Source organism: Amblyraja radiata, chromosome 2, assembly GCF_010909765.2.
Source record: "Amblyraja radiata isolate CabotCenter1 chromosome 2, sAmbRad1.1.pri, whole genome shotgun sequence".
NCBI lineage: Eukaryota > Metazoa > Chordata > Chondrichthyes > Rajiformes > Rajidae > Amblyraja > Amblyraja radiata.
The window spans coordinates 117450454-117464326 of record NC_045957.1 but is presented as its reverse complement, the minus strand read 5'-3'; the positions used below and the strand labels follow the sequence as shown (position 1 = coordinate 117464326).

General features: G+C 47.0%; 1 protein-coding gene across 3 annotated transcripts in view; it reads right to left on the bottom strand.

The window, feature by feature from the left end:
• ripor2 (RHO family interacting cell polarization regulator 2) overlaps window positions 1–1596 on the bottom strand; it is a 174341-nt gene extending 172745 nt beyond the window's left edge. For all 3 annotated transcript variants that reach the window (XM_033014198.1, XM_033014206.1, XM_033014223.1), the window contains exon 1: window positions 1367–1596. In XM_033014198.1, the coding sequence (XP_032870089.1) occupies window positions 1367–1442 (76 nt within the window). In that variant the 5' untranslated portion in view covers window positions 1443–1596. The remainder of the gene's footprint in view (window positions 1–1366) is intronic.
• Window positions 1597–13873: the final 12277 nt, after the last annotated feature.

Below are 13873 nucleotides of genomic sequence, written 5' to 3'. Positions count from 1 at the left end.
TCAGGTAGACGTCTCTTGCCCAGAGTGGGGGAAATCGAGAACTAGAGGACATAGGTTTAAAATTAGGTCTCAATAGTCCCTGCCTCAACTACTTCCTCCGGCAGCTCGTTCCATACACCCACCATGCTTTGTGTGGAAAAAGTTACCTCTCAGGTTCATATTAAATCTACCGCCCCTCAGCTTAAACCTACTTCCTCTGATCCTTGGTTCTCCTACTCTGGGCAAGTGACTCTGTGCGATCACCCGATCTCACGATCTTGCGCACATCTATAAGATCACCCCTCATCCTCCTGCGCTCCAAGGAATAGAGACCCAGCCTACTCAACCTCTCCCTATAGCTCAGGTCCTCGAGTCCTGGCGACATCCTTATAAATCTTCTCTGCACCCTTTCCAGCTTGACAACATCTTTCCTCCAACATGGTGAACAAAACTGAACACAATACCCTAAACGCAGCCTCGCCAACGTCTTGTATAACTGCAACATGACTTCCCAACTTCTACACTCAGTACTCTGAATGATGAAGGCCAATGTGCCGAGAAGCCTTTTTGACCAGCCTTTTAGAGTTACAGCGCGGAAACAGGCACTTCCGCCCCCCCCCCATCCCCCCACCAAACCCCTCCCAGCCGAGTCCACGCAGACCAGCGATTCCCATACACGAGCTCTATCCTACACACACTGGAGACAATTTACAATCTATACCAAAGCCAATTAAACTACATACCTGCACCTCGTTGGAACGTGGGAGGAAACCGGAGCACCCGGAGAAAACCCACGCATGTCACGGGCAGAACGTACAAACTCCGTACAGACAGCACCCTTGGTCAGGATGGAACCCGGGGTCTCTGGCGCTGCGCCACCGTGCCGCCGTACCTGTGAACCAAACTTCCAAGTAACTATGGACCCGCACGCATCTGGTGGTGCAGCGGTAGAGTTTCGGGTCGAGACCCTTCTTCAGACTGAGAATCAGGGGAGTGGGGAAAGGAGAGGTTTGGACGGTGATTTAGAGAGATTACGAACAAATGAATGAAAGATGTGCAAAAAAAAGTTACAATGATCAAGGTCTTTGTTTGCCGAAGGGCCTGGTACTGTGCTGGACTGTTCTACAGTTCAGTCTGAAGAAGGGTCTCGACCTGAAACGTCACCCATTCCTTCTCTCCAGGGATGCTGCCTGCCCCGCTGAGTTACTCCAGCATTTTGTGTCTGTCTTCGAGTTAAAGCAGCATCTGCACAGCTCCTTCCTTCACTGTACTCCTCTGCGTTCTGTTCTCAAAGAAGCATTCTGTGTTTTTTTATTTAAATCGCAAGCCTGTGCAAAATGTTCCACCGTGGTCCTGAAAGACCCTTCAGGGCAACTGGAATACTCACTGTTGTAGCGTCTCCTGTTAATCCTGCCTCTCCAAGGCCGGCGTCCGATCCACTTCAGACGGTGAGACACGTCCATGGTCTCGGGGGGATGACACAACGCGTGGCGTAGGATGGCGGAGAAATTACCCCACTGACATCCCGTGGCTGAGGAAAGGTGTCCGAGCTTCGGTCAAAAGCCACTGACGTGCAGGCTTGTACCCGCCTGTGTTCTTTGCAGCGACCACACTGAATATTCGTCTCCCCCCCCCCCCCCACCCCCACCTCGTCCCTCGCTTCCTCACCGCAATGTTTTATGCATGAGGCTGCCGGGATGTAATTTCTTCCATCCCTGCTGCCGACGTCACGGAGCGAGACGGACGATTGTAGACGGCTTGGCTTGTGCAGTGGGGAATGGAGAGGTAACGCGATCCAGCCTTCATGCGGTCCTTGGAAACTAACAAAAAATAAACACAATGCACCCTTTCAGCCCTCGTCATTAACTTGTGACTGCGCGCACTTGTTTATCTGTGTGGAGTATAGTTTAGTTTAGAGATACGGCGTGGAAACAGGACCCTCCCTCGGCCCACCGGGTCCGCACCGAACAGCGATCGCCTGCTCTGTCCAACACACCAGTGGATAATGTTAAGGCACAGATAGATCGATCGTTGATTAGTACGGGTGTCAGAGGTTATTGGGAAAAGGCAGGAGAATGGGGTCAGGAGGGAGAGATAGATCAGCCACGATTGAATGGTGGAGTAGACTTGATGGGCCGAATGGCCTAATTCTACTTTTCTTATGACCAATTGACCTTCATAAGTTCTAGGAGCAGAATTAGTCCATTCTGCCCATCCAGTCACCTCCGCCATTCAATCATTGCTGATCTATCTTTCGCTCTCACCCCCATTCTCCTGCCTTCTCCCCAAAACCCCCGACACCCGTACTAATCAAGAATCTATCAACAGTATCTCTGCCTTAAAAATATACCTCAATTTGGCCTCCACAGCCTTCTGTGGCAATGAATTCCACAGATTCACCACCCTCTGGCCAAAGAAATTCCTCCTCGTCTCCTTCCTAAAGGAACGTCCTTTAATTCTGAGGCCGCGGCCTCTGGCCCTAGACTGTCCCAGGGTGGAAACATCCTCTCCACATCCATTCTATCTAGGTCAATTCTCCAGAATAGAAGTCAATTAACCTGCAAAGCTGGAAACCAGGAACTGCAGAGGCTGGTTTACGTGACATTTCACAGAGTGCTGGAGTAACTCAGCGGGTCAGGCAGCATCTCTGGTGAACATGGATAGGAGACGTTTCACAGAGTACTGGAGTAACTCAGCGGGTCAGGCAACATCTCTGGAGAACATGGATAGGAGACGTTTCACAGAGTGCTGGAGTAACTCAGCGGGTCAGACAGCATCTCTGGTGAACATGGATAGGAGACGTTTCACAGAGTACTGGAGTAACTCAGCGGGTCAGGCAACATCTCTGGAGAACATGGATAGGAGACGTTTCACAGAGTGCTGGAGTAACTCAGCGGGTCAGGCAGCATCTCTGGAGAACATGGATAGGTGACGTTTCACAGAGTGCTGGAGTAACTCAGCGGGTCAGGCAGCATCTCTGGAGAACATGAATAGGTGATGTTTCACAGAGTGTTGGAGTAACTCAGCGGGTCAGGCAGCATCTCTGGAGAACATGGATAGGTGACGTTTCACAGAGTGCTGGAGTAACTCAGCGGGTCAGGCAGCATCTGTGGAGAACATGGATAGGTGACGTTTTACAGAGTGCTGGAGTAACTCAGCGGGTCAGGCAGCATCTCTGGAGAACATGGATAGGAGACGTTTCGAGTCAAGACCATTCTTCAGTGTGAGTTCTCAGTTCTCTAGAGATGCTGCCTGACCCGTTGAGTTACTCCAGCACTTTGTGGTCTGTAGAAGGGTCCCGACCCGAAACGTCACCAATCCATGTTCTCCAGAGATGCTGCCTGACCCGCTGAGTTACTCCAGCACTTTGTGTCCTTTTGTGTATAAACCAGTTTTTGTTTCTATATAACAGGACTGCTCTTCCAGAGAGCTAGCAAACAGGCTGAATGGTCCCCTTCCATGCTATCCCATTTCAGGCAGCCACAAGGGGCTGCGATACTGGTCTACACACAAGGAAACGGTGTGAAGAAGGGTCCCGATCCAAAACGTCACCTATCCATGTTCTCCAGAGATGCTGCCTGAGGCGCTGAGTTAATCCAGCACTTGTATCCTTTCTCTGTCCCTGTCCACGATATTCTTTGTGTCATGAATAAACATCAACTTGAACAAACTGAGGCAGCAGATTTGTATATCATTCAAGAGATTACTCCCTCTAGCCACTAAATGGACCACATGGTTAAGGGGAATGTCTTCGTACGCATGCAAGCTCTCCGTGAGACCTTCAGAGCTTCTTCACAGATAAATCTTCAAAACACAGTCTTTTGATTAATAAATTATTTATTGTTGATGAAAAACAATAAGGTCCATCCAAACTTCTTCCGAATCTCCAACGAACTCCAGCTTATTGCATTAAACTTTAGGAAACTCCTCGTGTCTCCGTTACACTTCGCATAGTCAAAGAGTAAACCTTCTCCATGCTGGTCCAAAACGAAACTGAAAACTAAGCTTCTGCGCAAGAATCTTAGCTCCAGACACGCCCTAAAATACTGTGCACGGGGCGCACCCCTGTTTTACCCTCCCTTCCCCCGGGTCGCCTGTGGTCATCTCCACTCCCCCCTCATCCCCCTGGTCACCGGTGATCGACCCCTTCCCCCGGGCCACGCGTGTTGCCGCCGTTCTCTGCACGGGGAACATTTTCCTGTCGTCGGTCAGGGAATGAGAATAAATGGTGAAAGTCACCAATCACCACAACCACAGAGATTTGTTCAATAATGTGCTGAGGTGTCTCCATAAATATCCGTTTGGGAGAAGTTATCTATTTCAGCCTCGCCGGGGTTTGTATCAGTTTGTGGAATTCTCTGCCTCAGAGGGCGGTGGAGGCAGGTTCTCTGGATGCTTTCAAGAGAGAGCTAGATAGGGCTTAAAAATAGCGGAGTGAGGGGATATGGGGAGAAGGCAGGAACGGGGTACTGATTGGGGATGATCAGCCATGATCACATTGAATCCCACTCCTCTTCACCTCCTACTCGGCACCCCCTCCTCATGTCCTAGGTCTCATCCCTCCCTCCTGCTCTGCCTTTGTGCTACCCTCTCCTCCTCCCCCTCATTCCCTCTCTCTCCCCCCTCCATCTCCCCACTCATTCTGGGGCTGGGGCCGCTACTCTTCACGTTGTATATTCATGATTTGGACGAGGGGTTTGAAGGCTTTGAGGCAAAGTTTGCGGATGATATGAAAATAGGTGTGTGCGTGTGTGTGTGTAAAGGAAGCAGGGACTCTGCAGAAGGACTCGGACAGGTTGGGAGAATGGGAAGAGAAGTTCCAGATGGAATATAGTGTAGCAAAGTGTGGAGTTGTGCATTTTGGTAGTGGGAATAAAGGTGTAGACTGCTTTTCTAAATAGGGTGAAAATCATGAAATCGGAGATTCAATGGGATGGGAGCATTGGTGCAGGATTCCCAAAAAGTTAATAGACAATAGACAATAGGTGCAGGAGTAGGCCATTCGGCCCTTTGAGCCAGCACCGCCATTCACTGTGATCATGGCTGATCATCCCCAATCAGTACCCCGTTCCTGCCTTCGCCCCATATCCCCTAACTCCGCTTCTTTAAGAGCCCCACTGGGCGGGAATGTTGTCCACAAATTAACATCACTTGTAATTACCGCAGGACACCACTTGGCGGGAGTGTTGACCACGGAATAACAGGGCTTGACATTTTGCCACAGGGAGAAGAGTCTACAGTTAATGGCAAGACCCTGAACAGCATCGATCTACAGAGGGATCTTGGAGTCCAAGTCCATAGCTCCCTGAAAGCGGCGACACAAGATGCTCTTGCCATGTTGCATATGTTTTGAAAAACTTTGCTTTATATGTTGAACATGGAAATACCTTTTAGAGTCATAGAGTGATGCAGCGTGGAAACAGGCCCTTCGGCCGATGCTGACCAACATGCCCTATCGACACTAGTCCCACCTGCCTACATTTGGCCCATATCCCTCCAAACCTGTCCTGGAAATGTACCTGTCTAACTGTTTCTTAAACGTTATGAGTCCCTGCCTCAACCACCTCCTCCGGCAGCTCTTTCCATACACCCACCACCCTTTGTGTGAAAAAGTTGCCCCTCAGATTCCTATTAAATCTTTCCCTTTCATATTGAACCCATGTCCTCTGGTCCTCGATTCCCCTACTCTGGGCAAGAGACTCTGTGCATCTACCCGATCTATTCCTCTCATGATTTTGTACACCTCTATAAGATCATCTCTCATCCACCTGCGCTCCAAGGAATAGAGACCCAGCCTACTCAACCTCTCCCTGTAGCTCAGGCCCTCTAGTCCTGGCAACATCCGAATGAATCTTCACTGAACCCTTTCAAGCTTGACAATATCTTTCCAATAACATGGTACCAATTTTGTTAAATTATTTATTAGATAAATCAGCTTACCTTGACAATCATGGCAACATCAGTTTATCTACATTAATGGTTTTTAAAACTGTATACAATTACTGTGTGTTTTCATCTTTTACACAGAGAGTGGTGAATCTGTGGAATTCTCTGCCACAGAAGGTAGTTGAGGCCAGTTCATTGGCTGTATTTAAGAGGGAGTTAGATGTGGCCCTTGTGGCGAAAGGGATCAGGGGGTATGGAGAGAAGACAGGGATGGGATACTGAGTTGGATGATCAGCCATGATCATATTGAATGCGGTGATGGATCGAAGGGCCGAATGGCCTACTCCTGCACCTATTTTCTATGTTTCTATGTTTCATTATGTTAATATTCAAGAATCACTCCTGATGTCTTTATAAGTTTATAATTTTATAACTTTACTAGACTAAGTGGGACCCGTTGGGTCCCATGTTCACACGGGAGGGCTGGTCCCCCAACGCAATATTCCACGTCTCCACCAATTCCAATAATGGTGACCAGGTGGGGGTGACTTTCTGCAGCGCTAGTCCAGAGGGCTAGTATGGACATTGTGGGCCAAATGGATTCTTGGGCTGCCAGCTCACACACTCAGGCCTTGCAGCTCAGTCACTCAGGCCTGGTGGGCTGGCAGCTCAGGGCTGGTGGGCTGGCAGCTCAGAAACTGCCAGAAATTCTGCCCAAAACTGGTGAGAGACTCTGTGAGAGAGAAGGGGAGAGGGTGGAGAATCAATTTTAGACTTTTTTCATCTTTTTCTACAGATCACAGCAATGAAGGAGGAAAGTCTATCCTGGCCTGGATCTCACAGGGAGCCAATGAAGGGAGGGAGAAAAATACTGGGGTGAGGTTTAATACTTCCAGAGGGAATACTTACTGATGGGCTGAAGGGACTCCTCTAGGCTAGTACAGGCCTGATGGGCCAAAGGGACTTTAAAAATATATTTGAGCGAAATCTCAGTGAAAGGCACTTTTTCTGGACTTCTCCTGGCCTGGCACGGGCCTTTTGGGTCAAAATGCTCCTCCTGGGCTAATACGGGCATTTTGGGCAAAATGGACTGGTTTTGGAGCTAATAGGGGATTTGTGGGCTGAAATGAGTGGTTTCAGGTTGGTCAAAGGTGGGCTGGCAGATCACTCATTCACGGCTGGTGGGCTGGCGGATGACTCACGGCTGGTGGGCTCAGACATACCCTCCATCACACACACACACACACACACACACACACACACACACACACACACACACACACACACACACACACACACACACACACACACACACACACACACACACACACACACACACACACCCTCCATCACACACACCATCCATCTCACACACACAACCACACACACACACACAGTAGGCACGTGCTGTGAGTAATTACTCAGGGTAGGCAATCAGTCGGCTTTTAAAAGAAAATTAAACCGCGCATGCGTAGATTGTTCTCTCCGTAAAAATAAAAATATAAAAATTCAATTTGCCCAAGGCTTCCTAGTCTCCTTTATTTTGAATTACTGAATGGATAGGGGGGGGTGAAGGGTGATGACAGGTGGAGAGATGGTGGGAAAAACGGGAGCACATGGAATAGTTTAATCAGTTGTCATCTAATTGAATTACAACACTTATTCAAGGGACCAATTGGGGGGAGAGTTCCTTTCACAGTGTGTGGAGAGTCTGTGCCAGGAATAAAGATGCGGGGAGGGCAGGAGTGTTGAGAAGGAGAGGATCGGGGATAATGCCAGTAACTCACTCACCGCTGCTGCGCTCCGGGCGTGGTGCCACCGCACTGTAGCCGGGAATAGAAGCAGCTCGGGGAGCTGCGAGCGGCTGCCGGGACCCGACAGCAGAACTGGCCGACACTTCAGCGCCTTCTGCCGGCCCGTTCACCTCTGGCAGTGCTCTCCGTCTGAACATCTCTCACCTGCTGCTTGTCGGCTTCGCTCATGTCAGCCGCTTCCCGCAAATCCTTAAATTCCCACAGCCGAGTAACCTCAATCCCGCTGTTGGAATTTAAGGGATTGCGGGAAGCGGCTGACATGAGTGAGGCCAGCGAGCGGCAGGAGAGAGGTTTTTAGACGGAGAGATGCCAGAGGTGAGTGGGGGCTGGCACTAGGTGCTGGGATGGCGGCCTGTTCCGCTGTCCGGCCTGGCGGCCGCTCACACCCACCCGAGCTACTTCTCCCTCTCCCCCCCGGCCTCAATGCAGAGATATTGCACGCCTCCGTGCAAGGAGCATCGCAAGTGGCACGATCCCGACCCCCACCTTCACAACGCTCCTGCCCTCCCCGCAACTTTACCTCGGGCCAGACTCCCCAAACGCTGTGAAAGGAACTCTCACGGTATTTAAAATCATATAGCACCAAGAAATGTACTTACCACATTATTGGTACACAAACTCCATTCTTCTCTCTTTATTGCCTAAGATACTCTTAAAATAATGACAATCCATATTTGAAAAACCCGCCAAGAAACTAGCGCTGCGCCTGCGCTGTCCAGCAAAGGCAGAATTTCAGCTTTTGCTGGACAGTAAATAACGGCAGTTTGAAAAAGAAAACAGAAAGTAAAGAGCAGTGGGGATTTTAAAATTCAAACATAAGCAATTTTGTAAAAATTAATTGCTCAATGTAAATTAAAGGAAATGCATTTTAGTTTAAATCAGTGGATTAAATAAGCGCGATGTTTTGAAACCGTTGTTTATTTATTAAATTTATTTAAATATTTCTTTCAAACAGAATAAAAGAATAAAAAGCAAGTGTGAAACCATGCAAAAAACAAAACAAGAATATTTATAAAGTGTCATAAACAATATCTATAAATAAATGAAATCATATGTGTCCGAAAAGGAGCAGGAAGAAGCCAAAGCTTATTAATTCCCACCCCTTATTCAACTGCTTATAATTATCTCATACAAATTTAGCAGCTATATGTACACGATATGTACACCAGCAGCTATATGTACATCAAATTAATTACATTTACACACTAATCAAATATTTACAAAGCCATACAAAAAAGAGAGAAAAGGAAAAAAGAAAAGAAAAACCCCTCATATACTATACAGTATCTTAGTCATATATACAACCCATCACCCTATAATCACCCTTCCCAATACAATCAGTATAACAAATATCCCACTCACAATCACCTATCCTCATCCCGATATCCTTTTAAACAAGTGTTTTTGTACATCTTTTTAAACTGAATTATGCTTGTGCCAAGTTTTATCTCCTGTTCCAGACCATTCCACAAGATTGCACCACAGATTGCTATGCACATACTTTTAAGAGTTGTTCTGACATTGAGTTTTTTTTTAATTATGTTCCCCTCTCAAATTATACCCACCCTGTCTTTCCATAAACAGATTTTGTATATTTCTTGGAAGTAAATTATTTCTTGCTTTGTTCATGATTTGCGCAGTCTTAAATTTAACCAGATCGGTGAACTTCAGTGTATGTGACTTTAAGAATAATAAATTGGTATGTTCAAGATATCCAATGTTATTGATAATTCTTATTGCTCTTTTTTGTAATGTGCATAACGGCTGTAGGTTGGTTTTGTAGGTGTAACCCCATATCTCCACACAGTAACTCAGATATGGCAATATGAGTGTATTATACAGAGTATGTAATGATTTGTGGTCCAGAATGTGTCTTGATTTTCCCAATATTGCTATAGACTTTGCCAGTTTTGCTTTGATGTGGTTTATATGTGGTTTCCAGCAGATTTTGTGGTCTAAGATCACACCAAGAAATTTATTTTCATAAACTCTTTCTATACTTATGTTATCTATTTTCAATTGTACTTGAGGGTTTGTTTTATGTTTTCCAAATAGCATAATCTTTGTTTTGCTTAAATGTAGAGACAATTTGTTATGCAATAATCTTTTCAAAAAGAATTATCCAAATATAAACAAATTTTGAACAAATCGTCCACGTGGGGGGGGGGGGGGGGGGGGGGGTAATACAGTTGCGCTTCAATCTTCCCGACTGCGGATGATGTGAATGCCCCGACCGCGGGAGAATAAAAGAGGAGGCAGTTTAGACTTTACTGCCTTCCATCACAGTGAGGAACGTTGGGAATCTGCTGTGGTGGATGTTTATGTTAACCTTTATGTAGTTGCTTTGTGTTTAGTATGGCTGTATGGTAATTCAAATTTCATTGTACCTTAATTGGTACACGTGACAATAAACTGACCTTCAAACCTTGACTTGGCCTCCACAGCCTTCTGTGGCAAAGAATTCCACGGATCCACCACCCTCCGACTAAATAAATTTCTCCTCATCTCCTTCAACGCCCTTTAATTCTGAGGCTGTGACATCTGGTCCTAGACTCTCCCACTAGTGGAAACATAGCAAAAGGATTTGAGTATAAGAGCAGGGAGGTTCTACTGCAGTTGTACAGGGTCTTGGTGAGACCACACCTGGAGTATTGCGTACAGTTTTGGTCTCCTAATCTGAGGAAAGACATTCTTGCCATAGAGGGAGTACAGAGAAGGTTCACCAGACTGATTCCTGGGATGGCAAGACTTTCATATGAAAAAAGACTGGATAGACTCGGCTTGTACTCGCTGGAATTTAGAAGATTGAGGGTGGGATCTTGTAGAAACTTACAAAATTCTTAAGGGGTTGGACAGGCTAGATGCAGGAACATTGTTCCCGATGTTGGGGAAGTCCAGAACAAGGGGTCACAGTTTAAGGATAAGGGGGAAGTCTTTTAGGACCGAGATGAGAAAAACATTTTTCACACAGAGAGTGGTGAATCTGTGGAATTCTCTGCCACAGAAGGTAGTTGAGGCCAGTTCGTGGCTATATTTAAGAGGGAGTTAGATGTGGCCCTTGTGGCTAAAGGGATCAGGGGGTATGGAGAGATGGCAGGTACAGGATACTGAGTTGGATGATCAGCCATGATCATATTGAATGGCGGTGCAGGCTCGAAGGGCCGAATGGCCTACTCCTGCACCTATTTTCTATGTTTCTATGTAACATCTTCTCCACATCCACTCTATGAAGATAGTAATTGAATGGCCTGTTAGGTCCAAAGACTTCTTTAACATAGCTCCCACTGTACATCAATTCATAGCGTCATAGTCTTGCAGCGTGGAAGCAGCCCCTTCGGCCCAACTGTTTCATGCCCACAAGGACTTTATTCATTGGTGTGCCAGAAGATGAGGGGTGATCTTTTTTTTGTGTTGTTTAGTTTAGTTTAGAGATAAGGGCGGAAACAGGCCCTTCGGCCCACCGGGTCCGCACCGACCAGCGATTCCCGCACAATTATTTACATTTACCATTTACGGGGAGAACATACAAACTCAGTGCGGACGGCACCCGTAGTCGGGATTGGACCAGGGTCTCCGGCGCTGCATTCGCTGTGAGGCAGCAACTCTACCGCTGCGCCACCGTGACCGTCCGATCTTATAGAGGTGTGTAAATTCACGAGGGGAGTAGATAGGGTGAATGTGTAGTGTCTATTTTTACTAGAGTAGGACAATCAGGAATTAGAGGACATAAGTTTAAGGAGTGAGACATAGTCACAAAGCGTGGAAACAGGCCCTTCGGCCCATCTTGCCCACACTGGCCAACATGTCCCATCGACACTAGTCCCACCTGCCTGCGTTTGGCCCATATCCCTCTAAACCTGGCCAATCATGCACCATGCACTTGTTTGAAGAAGGGTCTCGACCCGAAACGTCACCTATTCCTTCTCTCCAGAGATGCTGCCTGTCCCGCTGAGCCACTCCAGCTTTTTGTGTCTAACTGGTTTAAACCAGCATCTGCAGTACCTTCCTACACACTATCCATGTACCTGTCTAATTGTTTCTGAAACGTTGTGAAATTACCTGCCTCGACTCATACTGAGTAACAGATCTCATTACAATGGCCTCATGCACATATGAAATGCAAAAATGTGCAAACAGCTCAGAATACAAATGTGAGTTGAACAAACGATGTCCTCGAGAAATTGTTTAAAATGCTCAGCTTCTTTCCGATTTAATAAATCTATGACGTTTCTCAGATTGAAACATAGAAACATAGAAAATAGGTGCAGAAGTAGGCCATTCGGCCCTTCGAGCCTGCACCGCCATTCAATATGATCATGGCTGATCATCCAACTCAGTATCCTGTACCTGCCTTCTCTCCATACCCCCTGATCCCTTTAGCCACAAGGGCCACATCTAACTCCCTCTTAAATATAGATAGACACAAATGCTGGAGTATCCTGCCACAGAAGGCTGTGGAGGCCAAGTCAGTGGATATTTTTAAGGCAGAGATAGATAGATTCTTGATTAGTGCAGATGTCAGAGGTTATGGGGAGAAGGCAGGAGAATGGGGTTAGGAGAGAGAGATAGATCAGCCATGATTGAATGGCAATAGACACGAGGTTCAGGAGTAGGCCATTTCAATGGCCTCAAGCACATATGAAATGCAAAAATGTTCAAACAGTTTAGAATAGAGTTGAACAAACGATGTCCTCGAGGAATTGTTTAAAATGCTCAGCTTCTTTCCGATTGATAGAAATCAGATAGAAACATAGAAAATAAGGTGCAGGAGTAGACCATATGGCCCTTCGAGCCAGCACCATTCAATGTGATCATGGCTGATCATCCACAATCAATGGCAGAATAGACACGATGGGCCGAATGGCCTAATTATGCTCCTATCACTTGTCACCTTGTGAGTAACCACAGGCAGCATCTCTGGAGAGAAGGAATGGGTGGCGTTTCGGGTCGAGACTCTTTTAAGAGTGATAGTCAGGGGAATGGGAAACAAGAGATATAAACGGTGATGTGGAGAGATATGAGACAAATGGATGTAAGATATGCAAAAAAGTAACGATGGTAATGGAAACATGCCATTCATTGTTAGCTGTGTGCTAGATGAAAACGAGTTACAGACAATGAAACTCATCAGGACAGTGAAACTAGTACGACGACTACGATAGGGGACAATAGGTGCAGGAGTAGGCCATTCGGCCCTTCGAGCCAGCACGAAGAGAGGGGATGCAATGGTTCCTCAAATTGTCAGCAACAACTAAGAATAAGAGTTAGGCCATTTAGGACTGAGATGAGAAAAACCTTTTCACCCAGAGAGTTGAGAATCTGTGGAATTGTCTGCCACAGAAGGCAGTGGAGGCCAATTCACGGGGTGTTTTCAAGAGAGAGTTATAGGCCTGTCCCACTTAGGCGACTTTTTAGGCGAGTGCAGGAGACACTGCGCTCGCCACATGGTCGCCACATGTTCGCTGGTGAGTCTCCATCACGGTCGCGAGGACTTCCCCGCATTCTGGGAACTAGTCGTGGCCTCAGTCTTGTCGCCGCAAATTTTTCAACATGTTGAAAAATTTTCTGCGACCAATAATTGGTCGCCATGGAGAAAATCGATAATCCTGTCGTCGTAGATGCAGTTGTAGTGGGGTCGCCATGTAGTTATGGGTAGTCGAGGTAGTTGTAGGAAGTTTTAGTTAATCGCCTTTGCTGACCAGTCATTTTCATTGGCTCATTGGGGGAAAAAAACGTAAGCACGAGTTTTCAGAACCAAGGATAACCGACCGTTAATGTTAAATGTCCGCCGAGCTTCACAGCCGTGTATCTCTGGCTTATTACAAGTTGTCTGGCTTCTTAAAAGTGTCTCCACTCCTTCTCCCCCCTTCTCCCCTCCCACCTCTTTTAAAGGACTTACCGTACACTGTGCTAGCCGTCTTAACCTTCCTGTTCATCAGGTTGTGTGTCTGTATCACCTTGGTTTTGCACCGTGTGAATTTCGGACAGCGCTCCCCCCCCCCCCTTTGCCCTGGCCCCCGCCTTTGCGATGTGTTTGTGTGTGACAGTCGCCTGGCAGTCCGCTGAAAAATCGCCTAAGTGGGACAGGCCCATTAGATTTAGCTCTTCGGGCTAACGGAATCAAGGGGTATGGTGAGAAAGCAGAAACGGGGTACTGATTGTGGATGATCGGCCATGATCATATTGAATGGCGG